This window comes from Ctenocephalides felis, unplaced genomic scaffold, assembly GCF_003426905.1.
Source record: "Ctenocephalides felis isolate EL2017-DRISC unplaced genomic scaffold, ASM342690v1 CF-g0.4_SCAFFOLD_03572, whole genome shotgun sequence".
Taxonomy (NCBI): domain Eukaryota; kingdom Metazoa; phylum Arthropoda; class Insecta; order Siphonaptera; family Pulicidae; genus Ctenocephalides; species Ctenocephalides felis.
Window position 1 is genome coordinate 36018560 of NW_020539726.1, and position 14145 is coordinate 36032704.

General features: G+C 29.0%; 2 protein-coding genes and 1 long non-coding RNA gene across 3 annotated transcripts in view; 2 read left to right on the plus strand and 1 right to left on the minus strand.

The window, feature by feature from the left end:
• Window positions 1–325: 325 nt before the first annotated feature.
• Window positions 326–5626, minus strand: LOC113387592 (sodium/hydrogen exchanger 8-like). Its single transcript, XM_026624934.1, has 6 exons — window positions 4517–5626; window positions 4275–4431; window positions 4048–4202; window positions 2212–2363; window positions 1408–1638; window positions 326–535 (listed from the first exon to the last, which is right to left on the minus strand). The coding sequence occupies exons 1-6, from the start codon at window positions 5532–5534 to the stop codon at window positions 422–424; spliced, it is 1827 nt and encodes a 608-aa protein (XP_026480719.1). The 5' UTR covers window positions 5535–5626; the 3' UTR covers window positions 326–421.
• A 2457-nt stretch (window positions 5627–8083) lies between these two features.
• Window positions 8084–10048, plus strand: LOC113387593. The gene is made up of 3 exons (XR_003368147.1): window positions 8084–8215; window positions 9757–9888; window positions 9958–10048. It is a non-coding gene; the product is annotated as an uncharacterized LOC113387593 (long non-coding RNA).
• A 3425-nt stretch (window positions 10049–13473) lies between these two features.
• LOC113388433 overlaps window positions 13474–14145 on the plus strand; it is a 33183-nt gene continuing 32511 nt past the window's right edge. Inside the window, exon 1 of the mRNA XM_026625810.1 lies at window positions 13474–13480. Coding sequence (XP_026481595.1) covers window positions 13474–13480 — 7 coding nt within the window. The remainder of the gene's footprint in view (window positions 13481–14145) is intronic.

Sequence of the window (14145 nt, forward strand, 5' to 3'; positions counted from 1 at the left end):
TTTACGTTTTAATACCGAAATAACAGAATTAATACCGCCAAAAAATTAGACGGTATACTGGTTTTTCGGTATACCGGTGTTACATTCCGGTAGCACTTAGCTGGTGCAAAAAAGTTTATGATAACTTTAACCGTTCGCAAGATATTCGCTAAAAACCCTTAAAAATTTGGTAAATTTAGACGGTATTTCGGTATTGCATTCTCTTAAGTATTATTTAGAGAAAACCAAACATTCCATTAGAATGCAATAAATCAAATTTATTACTTTTTATTTACACATCAGCTATACAACAGTATTCTACATTTGTAGAAAAAATACTGACAAATCTGCACTTATCTTAAAACTTAAAACATAAATTAAAATACAGGTAACTCTGTTATATATCACATAACACTTTTGGTCAATTAGCATTAAATTTAAATTAAGTACTGCACGTACTAACGTCATCATCATCGCTCATCTGAGGACTAACTCGTATAGTCTGATACCATTTATTCGTAAGATCCGTCATTTGGCTTTTGCAATCCTTCAATTCCTAAAATAATAAATAAATTTATAGTTATTATTATTATAAAATGTTTTATATTTAATTACTAGCAAACCCGACGAACTCCGTTTCGCCACCAGATGGTTTCGTGAGAAAGATGAAGAAATTTTTTGTTTGTTTTATATTTGAAAAGGAAAAATTTGATTTTATTACACAAAACAGTAATGATTTTATTTCCATTACAAAAATGAAGTGTTTTTTAGTAGAACTTCTCTAAGTAAATGAAAGTGAATCCGCAAATTATCCGTTTCATTGAAGTGCTCTTTGGTGAACCACATTTTTTGTTTTCTGGTCTGACGTTAACACAAACAAAGCGGATGGTTTTCCAACTCGCGAACAGGCAACGTATAACTGCCCATGTAAAAAACAATGATTTTCTATAAAATCTATTTGAAATTTATCCCGCAAACACTAAGCGATTGGCTTTGCGACTTGTTATTGCGAACGCAAGGAAATTGCAATCGTTTGAAGTCAAACGGAAGACCAGTCGGAATCATTGGTATGTCACCAAATCGCCAGCAATTTTTGATTGAATGGTGAAATTCAGTGCGTGTACATCATTATTCTCTGCGGCAAGAATTGCACGTTGACTTAACCAAGCATAATTCTGATAATTCTCACTAATGTCATTACTCGAATGTTTAATTACGGTGCGTGAAGTTCCAGCAATTTGCATTAGGGCACGATGCCATGCACCACTAATTTTCTTAGCTGTAAACCTTGCGGAGCCCGAGACCTTTCCAACGAATGCAAAATTGTCGAAATCGGTTTGTGCGGTATATCGTCGGGAAGGAAAACGCGACTTATATATATATATATATATATATATATATATATACATATATATTATTTATTATTACCTGGTGGGTGAATCTTCGAGTGAAAAACGGTCTCAAGTATTTGTGGTCCAGTCGTATGAATTCTAGGCCTCGTCTTACTTGGGTGAATGTGACGTCACGTTCTTCTTCGGTTGTTAATTCACTTAGTAGTTCTGAATCGATTGCTGATCCCCATTCTCGGGTTTTGCTTAATGTTATTGCTTTTTGCTGACGTCTTGTACGTCTTGTGGCTGAACGGGTCTTCTTGTTCGCCTTTGGTAATAGATTTATATATATTTAGGGTGGTTCTAGGGAATTTCTTTGCTCCCAAGGGCTCAAACGTTTCCAAATTGTTAAAAGAAAATTCTCTGAAAGTTTTAGCTCTTAATATTAACGTTTAGATAGTGCGCAATTCAATTAAATGTTTTGAATATTCGTTATTAACATATATCATTAAGTAAATTCTTGCGCCATCTGTGTAATTTTGATGGCAATTTATTACTGGTAGTTTGAGTGTCAAAATCACCAGTTAAATAAATATTTTGCTGCAAAATTAATTTTGATGCCACGATGAATAAATATTTCGTTAAATAGCCCACATGGATTTAATTAGAGGTTAAGTGATTTATAAATATTTTTAAGTGAGTTCACAAATGCTATCACAGGTGGCGTAAGAATTTACTTAATAATAAATATACAAAACTTTCAATTGAACTGCGGACTATCTAAATGTTGATATTAAGAGCTAAAACTTTCAGAGAATTTTCTTTTATTACTTTGGAAGCTTTTAAGCCCTTGGGAGCAAAAAAATTCACAAATATTCTTATCAAAATTGATTTTTATCACCTGCAAAAATTTCAGCAAAGGCATCGTAGCACCCCCGAATATAAGTGTTGTGCAAAGTACAATTATAAGTGTCGTTGTAATTATTACATGACGTGTTTCATCAGAAAATTCTAAATGTAAGGAAAGTGCATATGATATGGCACCTCGCAAACCTGTAAAGTAATAAAAATTTATATATATATATATATATATATATATATATATACTTGATAGTTCTTGATATATATATACTTGATATATATATATATATATATATATATATATATATATATATATATATGAAAATCGAGCTCGTATGCTAAAACTCGAAAACGGCTGAACCGATTTGGCCACTTTCAGTCTTGAATTATTGGTGTTAATCCAAAGGTTGTGGGAAAGGTGAGAATTTATTCCAAAACCGCGTAGAAAGTTTGCATTTTTAATTTAATTTTTTTGTTTTTTTTTCTTTATTTTTTATCCTTTTTTTATTTTTTATTCTTTTTTTATTTTTTTTTTTTTTTTGATTTCTTTTTGTTTTTTTTTTTTCTTTTTTTTTCTTTTTTTTATTTTTTCTTATTTTTTTAATTTTTTTTTTAATTTTTTATTTTATTTTTTTCTTTTTATTTTCTTTTTTTTTTTTTTATTTTTTTATTTTTTTTCTTTTTATATATAAATTTCTTTTAATTTTATTTTTTTATTGATTTATTTTCTTCTTTCTTCTTTTTTTTTGTTGAAGCGTTTTTTAAAATAAAACATTGGCCGGCGGCTCATACGTCAAATGTCAAATGTCAAATGTTTTTGACGATAATGTTCAAATAAATTTAATATTTGGCTTTATGACACTCTTTTGTTTGCGAATCATAGTTTTTTCGACATTCTAGTCCATATTTTAGTGATTAAATATAAAATTATTGCACTGATGATGGAACAAACCGAGTCCCGAAACGTACGTAGAATTTAAAATGATTAATAGTGCAAAAAAGAATGCCGTTGTTTAATTTAATAAGTACATTATTATTCATAGCCTAGCTTTTGTGGTTTGTATGCAAATGTCATATATAAATAAATGTATATATTGATTTATACATCATTATATATGGCCTAGTGTTTGTGGTTTGTATGTAAATCTCATATATAAATGTATATATTATATTATATATGGTGTAGTGTTTGGGGTTTGTATGTAAATCTCATATATAAATGTATATATTGATTTATACATCATTATATATGGCCTAGTCTATGTGGTTTGTATGTAAATCTCATATATAAATGTATATATTGATTTATACACATTTATATACAACCTAGTGTTTGGGGTTTGTATGTAAATCTCATATATAAATGTATATATTGATTTATATATCATTATATACAGCCTAGTGTATGTGGTTTATATGCAAATGAATATATAAATGTATATATTGATTTATACATCATTATATATGGCCTAGTATTTGGGGTTTGTATGGAAATCTCATATATAAATGTATATATTGATTCATACATCATTATATATGTCTTAGTGTTTGTGGTTTGTATGTAAATCTCATATATAAATGTATATATTGATTTATACATCATTATACACAACCTAGTGTTTGGGGTTTGTATGTAAATCTCATATATAAATGTATATGTTGATTTATACATCATTATATACAGCCTAGTCTTTGTAGTTTGTATGTAAATTGGATATATAAATGTATATATTGATTTAGACATCATTATATATGGACTAGTGTTTGGGGTTTGTATGCAAATCTCATATATAAATGCATATATTATATTATATATGGCCCAGCCTATGTGGTTTGTATGAAAATCTCATATATAAATGTGTACATCATTATTTACCACTGAACCACATGATAAATGCCATCTTTTTAGTGATTTTGTGCTCCCTAAATTGATTCACAAGCCAGGATAAAGGAAATATATTTGCAGCTCTTCCAATTAAGCAAAGTACAATGCTCCAAATAACTAAGGCAGGTTCCACTCTGTGACGAAAACTGTAAAAACAGTAAAATTATAATTAAAACTGTATATATTATATTACTGTTTATTATTGCAGCAGTGTTTACCTAAATATAGCCATTCCTAAATAAGCAAACACACAAGTTTCTGCAATAAAAGCCAAAGTTCTCATCGTCTGCTGCATAGTTATTTGTGTAACCGTTGATAAATTGAAATGTGTGTAATGGGACATCACAATGCCACAGAATAATATCGCCATTATACCTAAAATCATAATAATACAATTTATTTTTGATATATTAGTATTTAGTATTAGTCTAAAGTTAGAGTTCTAATATTATTCTTTTACCTGATAAATGAATTCCTTCTGCCAAAACATAAGGTGCATAAGTAAACACCAACATCATACCTAACTCTAAGGACGGATACTTTCTAAGATCAACATGTTTCAACAAAAGAGCACTAATTAAGGCAAAGACTACACCGATACCAGCCGAAGCAAAGAACATTAAACAAAACCTATTTAAACCGGAGACTACAGCTTCAGCAGTCGTCATTAAAGGATTGTTGGATTCCAAAACTGCAGTTGTTAAAACAATTGAAATAGCATCATTTAAAATACTTTCTCCGAACACCAACATGTTTAAAACTGGGTCCACGTCTAAAGCATGGAAAATAGCTACGGTAGCTACAGGGTCTACTGCAGAAATTAATGAACCGAAAGCAAAGGATTCAACAAAGCTTAAGTTATAAGCAACATCTGCCATTCCTAGTAAATACACACCAGCACCGACAACAAAGGCTGATATGGCTGTTCCAAATATAGCAAACACCAGGATGGAACCAATATTTTGAAAAAAATTACCTTTATGCAAATTATACCCGGATTCAAATATTATAGGCGGTAGAAGCACTAAGAAAAACGCTGTGGGTGAAAAGGCTTCTTCATTCTTCCAATTTGCAATATTTTTAGACGACATTAAATTAATTATCAAGCCGATTAAAGCACCTAAGAAAACTACAACAATACTTTCAGGTAAATACTGAAACCCTGTTTGTAACATGAAATGAATTAAAAGAATCCCTAAAGCCAGCACACAAAGCACGAAGAATATAGACATCGAGCTGTGTTGTTCTTGTTCAGCGGAGCCCTTTTCAGGAAGCACTGGATCAGGATTTTCAATCGTGGCATTTTGATCAGGCGGTAGACTGGTTTTTGATAAAAGAGTAATGGAATCTGTTTTGGCAGAAGTGTTTGTGTACAATTCTTCCAAAGAATTGTTGGTAATAGATTCAGTTTTGGTATAAGATGCATAATGTAGCAGGCATATCAGAATGCAGTATAAATATATATTTTTAACGCCCATTTTTTAACACTTTTGTATTTTGAAAATAATTGTTGCATCACTTTTAATTATTTTATTGCGAGTTTAAGTAAATATTTGACGTTTGACAGTTGACAGCTGTCACCTGTCAAACTTATATCGCCATCTTGAATCTACTCTTTTGATTCGTTTACAACTTCACTTCGGCTTCGAAATTCAAATTCAAATTAATATTTTATTAAATAAACAAAATTAATTTAACTTTAAATTTAATTAAACAACTAGTGGTGTATGGCATCGTGTCTTAACGCAAATTGCTGGAACTTTCCGTATTCTTTTGACTTTGCAAAAATTAGATCTTTGAGAAATTGTAAATATTTGAAAAAAAATGAAAAATTGTTTTTTTATTTTGAATTATTTTGGCAATTTTAAATTTTTTAACTTTTCAATAAAAATCCGTTTCGGTAATTTTACGTTTTCTCGACGTTTCAAGCCATTCTGAATCGAATGAGACCAAATTTGGAAAAAGTATGCGTGTGTGTGTGTGTGTGTGTGAACAGATTTTTAACCCAAAATCGACGTTTTCTCAAAAACGACTAGACCGATTTCAAAATTTTTAAAACCATTCGATGTATCGCGATGAGGACTATCGTTTATCAATTTTTCGCCACGATCAGCCAAGCCGTTTCTTTGCAAATAGCAGAAAAGTGAAAAAAAATCATCCACGTTTTAGCCCGCAATTCTGAATCGATTTTGAAAATTCAAAAACCGTTTGAAAGATGATGGTTGAGAATCATGCTGATTAGTTTTTGGTAAATATCAGCCCGACCGTTTTCTTATAATAAAGTGTTAAAAACAATTTTTTCGACGATTTTTATTATTATTTTTTTGGCGGTTGATACCATAGTCTTATAGATCATACTAAAATATTACGGCCCTACGACAACTCGTTTAGCTTTAAAAATTCGTCAAAGTTTCCAAAAATTAGTACCATTTTTTTGGCATTTGTCAAAATTACAACTTTCATCGACGTTTGCTCAAAAACGCCTAAACCGATTTCAGAAATTTAAAAGCCATTTAATATATCTCGATGAGGACTATCGTTTTTTAGTTTTGTGCGACGATCGGCTGAGCCGTTTCTTTGTAATTTGCATAAATTTATATGACATCTGTCACCTGTCAAACACCGCCCACTATTGCCATCTAGTGCATTCCTGAATCTACACTTTTGATTCGTTTACAACTTCACTTCAAACTTGAAAATTCAAATTCAAATTTGTTAAATTTTATATTTAACATATTATTTTGTAATTAACTAAACAAAAACATGTTGGGATATTTTTTAATGGGGTATTTATTTTCAGGGTTTGTATTTAAATTCAAAAAATTGTTTTTATATTTGAATAGTTTTAATTTTAAATTATTGTGTGAAGTTTTCAAAAACTATGCCGCCGAAGAAGGATAAAAAAGAAGCCAAGGGTAAAAAGGAAGCAGGGTAAGGAAAATTTATTTTAAAATTTTTTGGGGCAATTGTCCTTGGTGGTAAAATTTATGAAAATGTATATCTAATTACCGTGCGATCAGGCGTGTTTTATATATAAGCAAGCAAGGAAGAATGTTATTATAACAGAATCTCACTTATCATAAGATTATTGTTCTCAAAAGTGCATCTTTGTGATTTGCCCTTAACGCATACTATACGTGAAATTAGGTTTTATGAGTAAAAAGTTTGACTGTACAGCAAATACATAGCATTTTGACAGTTTTTACTACCAATTTATATGAAGATAAAACCGTAACATAGTGTTGACGTAACATTATTGTGTTATGGGAGAATTAGCCACTGAATTTTGTTGCTACTATTTTTATATCCATTCAGTAAATCACAAGAAAGTTGTAATACGTTTCCATACACTGTGTGTGCCCTAAAAGTGCCGATAGTTTTCAAAATTTTGAAAAAAAATATAATTGAACCAATTTTTGTATGGAAATAATTTTTTAGAATTTCTTTTGTGGGTTACTGTCATTTTTATACAATTTATTCTTTTCAAGATACAATATGCTAAAGTGTTACAAATATATGTATATATATATATTTTAGGGTGGTCCTTAATATGGACATTTTCGAATTTCTTTGCTCCCAGGGGCTCAAATGCTTCCTAATTGATAAAAGAAAATTCTCTGAAAGTTTTAGCTCTTAATATTAACTTTTAGATAGTCCGCAATCCAATAGAAGTTTAAAGTTTTACTCATGTTTTGTTCATAAGAAACTTTGATTGAGTTGCGGACTATCTAAAAATTAATATTAAGACTTAAAACTTTCAGAGAATTTTCTTTTATCAATTTGAAAGCATTCGAGACCCTGGGAGCAAGGAAACTCCGTCAGAATCCATATTTAGGATCACCCTAATATATATAGGTTGACATTAAGTTGATCAAAGTCAACAATTATATGAAAAATCTAAAGTTATTGATACAGAAGGGTTAATATAACATCTAATGATGATGCAAGGACAGTCACTATATATATCATTTGTGTTTTTAGTTTTGCAGTTCCAAAATTGCCAAGACCTTCACCAATTATAACAAGTCCCAAGTTTAGTGAAGAACCTGAAGTCTCACAAAGATCAGGAGCAATATGTTTTACATGTCCTTGGCCCGAATGGGCCGATGAGGAAATTACTGATAAAATTTGGGAACTGGATCAAGAGGATCTTGCAAGGGTAGGATAATAATTCTTATAAATAATTCATTAATGATTATAAAATACTATCATCGAGTGAAACATCCCACTCAGCATCGTACTATTCAATTCCTTTATCACTTTGTACAAAATTGATAGGACTAGACTAGAAAGATAGAATTTATACAAATTATTTTGTATTTCTAAATAAAGTGAAACTAGTGGTGTATAGCATCGTGCCTAAGGCAAATTGCTGGAACTTCCCGTACCGTAAAATAATATTCGAGGAATTTTAAACGTTTTCAAATATATTATTACAAATACTGTAACTTTCATTATTTTTGCCATCTACTGTTATATCTGAACAAATCAAATGTAAATCATAAATCAATTTATCTCCAGAACATTAACAATCGTCATTTCACTTCGAATTCAATTTCAAAAAAAAGTTGCCTTAATTTGCACAAAATTAAAAAAGTGCTACCGTATAGTCACAGTCTAAACGCATTTGCAAATAATTCTGTGCGACATTTTCACTTATACTGTGCTTAGCTTGGCGGCATTTTCACATTTTTCAATTAGTTTTCAAAATTAATGTGTAGATTATATGACAGGACATTAAAAATGATAAAAAATTTGAAAGTTTTGGAAAGTTTTAAGAAAAAGTTAATGAAAAAATTAAATTAATTACCTGTATGATTGAATATACGTTAGGACTTTTTCACTAAAAAAGATTTTATCAAAAATTGAATTTGTGAGTTGCTTTTCAGCCGAATAGGTAAATTTTGTAAATCAAAATTTCTATAAGTTATGTCTTTTTTAAGTTCGTTATTTGAAACAAACAATATTATTCTCTCGATGTTATGAGATCGGCTACTTGAAGACACGTGCGCTACTTGAAGACTATAAGGATGTGTTTGCGTGTTGTTTTTTTATGTGAAGATGTAAATACTTAAATTATTAATCTTAAACGGAAGTTGATATTGTTTATCAAAAAGTGTAAAAAATTTAAATGAGAATCATGTAAAACAGGTTGTGATCTGATCTAATGTTAACACTATTAGAAACGTTCATAAGAATAAGACAACTTTTCACAAATAATCTCCTAAAGATACAATTTTCATGATATAAGATCTTTGGAGTGAAGTTAAACGAGTGGGCATTTTCAAGAAAGAAATTTTGATTTACAAAATTTACTTATTCGGCTGAAAAGCAACTCATAAATTCAATTTTTGATAAAATCTTTTTTAGTGAAAAAGTGCTAACGTATATTCAACCATACAGGTAATTAATTCAATTTTGTCATTAACTTTTTCTTAAAACTTTCCAAAACTTTCAGAAAATTTTCATCATTTTTAATATCCTGTTATATAATCCACTCATTTATTTTTATCATTTTCATTTTGATCATTTTATCATATTTCTGTACTAGGATACTTTTGAAATTTTTCTGTTTATGGTAGACCACACTTAGTTCATGTTGTCTCATTTTTTGTGTATATATTGTGAGGTTTGTCCATATATATATATATATATATATATATATATATATATATATATATATATAATGTTATATCCCAGGTTGCAGATTTAGGTGCAGATGCCACAAACAGCAGTGTGCCGCATTTTGAAGATCCCGATAACGTATTTTTGCCTCAATCTATTTGTGAGAATGTCGTGGAGTGGAAAAGAGCAACAGAGATATACACTTTGGTAAAAAAATTCAAATCAAACCAACCAAAAATTCTATCTTTTATCTAACTCCTCTGTCTTTTACCCTAGGATCAATTGGTGGTTTATGATCCAACTGCATCACCTTATTCAAATTTAACAACCGCCAACAAACATATAGTACAATCGGAGTTCATGAGAGAGTTTATTAGCGCGATATGTCTTCTTCAATATTTAGGAGCCCAGGATTTGTTCCAAATTGAATCTACAACTCCTGTATTCGAACCTAGTACCCAGGGTTTGGCCTGGAAGCCTTGGCACCACGTTTATGCCCTGTGCAAAGCTGGCAAAGGACAAAATCATCAACCCTTGGTTAACCCTAACGGTAAGATTTAAAAAACATTCTATTTGTAATGATTGGGAGAAAATGTGATTAATTTTTTGCAAAGACAGGTCTAGGCGTTTCGGAGATACGGAGCTAAATGTGCAAAAAATTGCAGTTTTTGAGTGATCTAAGCGTCTAAAATACTTTCTGATTAAGTTGACAAAATAATTGCTTTTGAGGATAAAAAATTATTAAATCTTTTTTATTTTCCGTAAAATATTTTTGTGATTTTGGATTAAAAATTCAAATAATTCAAAAAATTACCCAGTCTAAGCACATTCTGAGCGCCTCTCTGGTACAAATATTCACCCGAGTGCGTTTAGACTGTTTACGTACTGGTGCACTTTTCCAATTTTGTGAAAACTATTGAAAAATGTGAAAATGTCGCCAAGCTAAGCACAGTATAAGCGAAAATGTCGCACAGAATTTTTTGCAAATTTATTTATACCTCATTATATACAACCTAGTGTTCGTGGTTTGTATGGAAATATCATATATAAATGTATATATTAATTTATACATCATTATATACAGCCTAATCTATGTGGTTTGTATCCGAATTTCATATATAAATGTATATATTGATTTATACATCATTATATATGGCCTAGTCTACGTGGTTTGTATGGAAATCTCATATGTAAATGTATATATTGATTTATACACATTTATATATGGCCTAGTGTTTGTGGTTTGTATGTAAATCTCATATATAAATGCATATATTATATTATATATGGCCTAGTGTTTGTGGTTTGTATGGAAATCTCATATATAAATGTAAATATCGATTTATACATCATTATTCATAGCCTAGTGTTTGTGGTTTGTATGTAAATCTCGTATAAAAATGTATATATCAATTTATACATCATTATATATGGCCTAGCCTATGTAGTTTGTATGTAAATCTCATATATAAATGTATATATTGATTTATACATCATTATACATAGCCTAGTGTTTGTGGTTTGTATGTAAATCGGATATATAAATGTATATATTGATTTATACATCATTATATATAGCCTAGTGTGTGTGGTTTGTATGTAAATCTCATATATAAATATATATATATATATATATATATAAATATATATATATATTGATTTATACATCAATATATATGGCCTAGTGGTTGTGGTTTGTATGTAAATGTCATTTATAAATGTATATATTGATTTATACATCATTATATAGGGTCTAGTGTTTATGTTTGTAGTCTCATATATAAATATATATATATATATATATATATAATATATTGATTTATACATCATTATATATGGCCTAATATTTGGGGTTTGTATGTAAATCTTATATATAAATGTATATATTGATTTATACATCATTATATATGGACTAGTCTCTTTGGTTTGTATGTAAATCTCATATATGCATGTATATATTATATTATATATGGCCTAATATCTGGGGTTTGTATGTAAATCTTATATATAAATGTATATATTGATTTATACATCATTATTTATAGCCTAGTGTGTGTGGTTTGTATGTAAATCTCGTATAAAAATGTATATATCAATTTATACATCATTATATATGGCCTAGCCTATGTAGTTTGTATGTAAATCTCATATATAAATGTATATATTGATTTATACATCATTATACATAGCCTAGTGTTTGTGGTTTGTATGTAAATCGGATATATAAATGTATATATTGATTTATACATCATTATACATAGCCTAGTGTTTGTGGTTTGTATGTAAATCGGATATATAAATGTATATATTGATTTATACATCATTATTTATAGCCTAGTGTGTGTGGTTTGTATGTAAATCTCATATATAAATATATATATTGATTTATACATCAATATATATGGCCTAGTGGTTGTGGTTTGTATGTAAATGTCATTTATAAATGTATATATTGATTTATACATCATTATATAGGGTCTAGTGTTTATGGTTTGTATGTAAATCTCATATATAAATATATATATATATATATATATATATATATATATTGATTTATTCATCATTATATATGGCCTAATGTTTGGGGTTTGTATGTAAATCTTATATATAAATGTATATATTGATTTATACATCATTATATATGGACTAGTCTATGTGGTTTGTATGTAAATCTTATATATAAGTGTATATATTGATTTATACACATTTATATATGGCCCTTGTATGAAAATTGGATATATAAATGTATATATTGATTTTTACATCATTATATACAGCCCAGTGTTCGTGGTTTGTATGGAAATCTCATATATAAATGTATATATTGATTTATACATCGTTATATACAGCCTAGTGTTTGTGGTTTGTATGTAAATTGGATATATAAATGTATATATTATATTATATATGCCCTAATGTTTGGGGTTTGTATGTAAATCTCATATATAAATGTATATATATTATATATATTCATTTACCGCTGAACCACATGATAAATGCCATCTTTTTAGTGATTGCTTTTAAGGATGAAAAATTATTACATCTTTTTTTCCATAAAATATTTTTGTAATTTTGGATTAAAAACATCAAAAAATCACCCAGGCTAAGCACAGTCTAAGCAATTTTGTGAGAAAACTATTGAAAAATGTAAAAATGCCGCTAAGCTAAGCACAGTATAAGCGAAAATGTCTCACAGAATTATTTGCAAATGCGTTTAGACTGTGACTATACGGGAGCACTTTTTCAATTTTGTGTAAATTAGGCAACTATTTTTTTTTAAATTAAATTCGAAATGAAATGACGATTGTTAATGTTCTGGAGATAAATTTATTTATGATTTATGATTTACATTTGATTTGCTCAGATATAACAAGATGGCAAAAATAATGAAAGTTACAGTATTTGTAATATAACGTTTAAAATTTCTCGAATATTTCATTACGGTACGGGAAGTTCGAGCAATTTGCCTTAAGGCACGATGCTATACACCACTAGTTTGAATTATTTTTAATTCGGTTTGTTTCTGATTTAGGTAAATATGTGGTCAGATTGTACTTTCTGGGTTGTTGGCGTCGTGTTTTTGTCGACGACAGTCTTCCATTGGATATAAGTGAGACGCCGATTTTGCCCAGGACCTTTTTGCCAGGCCCAAGTAATAAAATTGAATTGTGGCCCTTATTATTGTGCAAGGCATTACTCAAAATTGCATCGCTCAGTTGGATTTACGAATCGGAAACTAATGATTTTAGTGTTTTTGTGTGCTTAACCGGTTGGCAGAAGTATGAAATCGACATGGAAGGTAAAATTTATAATTATTTAGTTTTACTAATAAAAATGTGAAAATGCCGCCAAACTGAGCATAGTATAAATAAAAATGTTGCACAGAATTATTTGCAAATTGATTTATACATCATTATATACAGCCTAGTGTATGTGGTTTGTATGGAAATCTCATATATAAATGTATATATTAATTTGTACATCATTATTCATAGCCTAGTGTTTGGGGTTTGTATGGAAATCTCATATATGAATGTATATATTAATTTATACATCATTATTCATAGCCTAGTGTTCGGGGTTTGTATGGAAATCTCATGTATAAATGTATATATTGATTTATACATCATTATTCATAGCCTAGTGTTTGGGGTTTGTATGCAAATCTCATATATAAATGTATATATTAATTTGTACATCATTATTTATAGCCTAGTGTTTGGGGTTTGTATGGAAATCTCATATATAAATGTATATATTAATTTATACATTATTATTCATAGCCTAGTGTTTGGGGTTTGTATGGAAATCTCATATATAAATATATATATTAATTTACGAGTATACATCATTATTCATAGCCTAGTGTTTGGGGTTTGTATGGAAATCTCATATATAAATGTATATATTAATTTATACATCATTATTCATAGCCTAGTGTTTGGGGTTTGTATGGAAATCTCA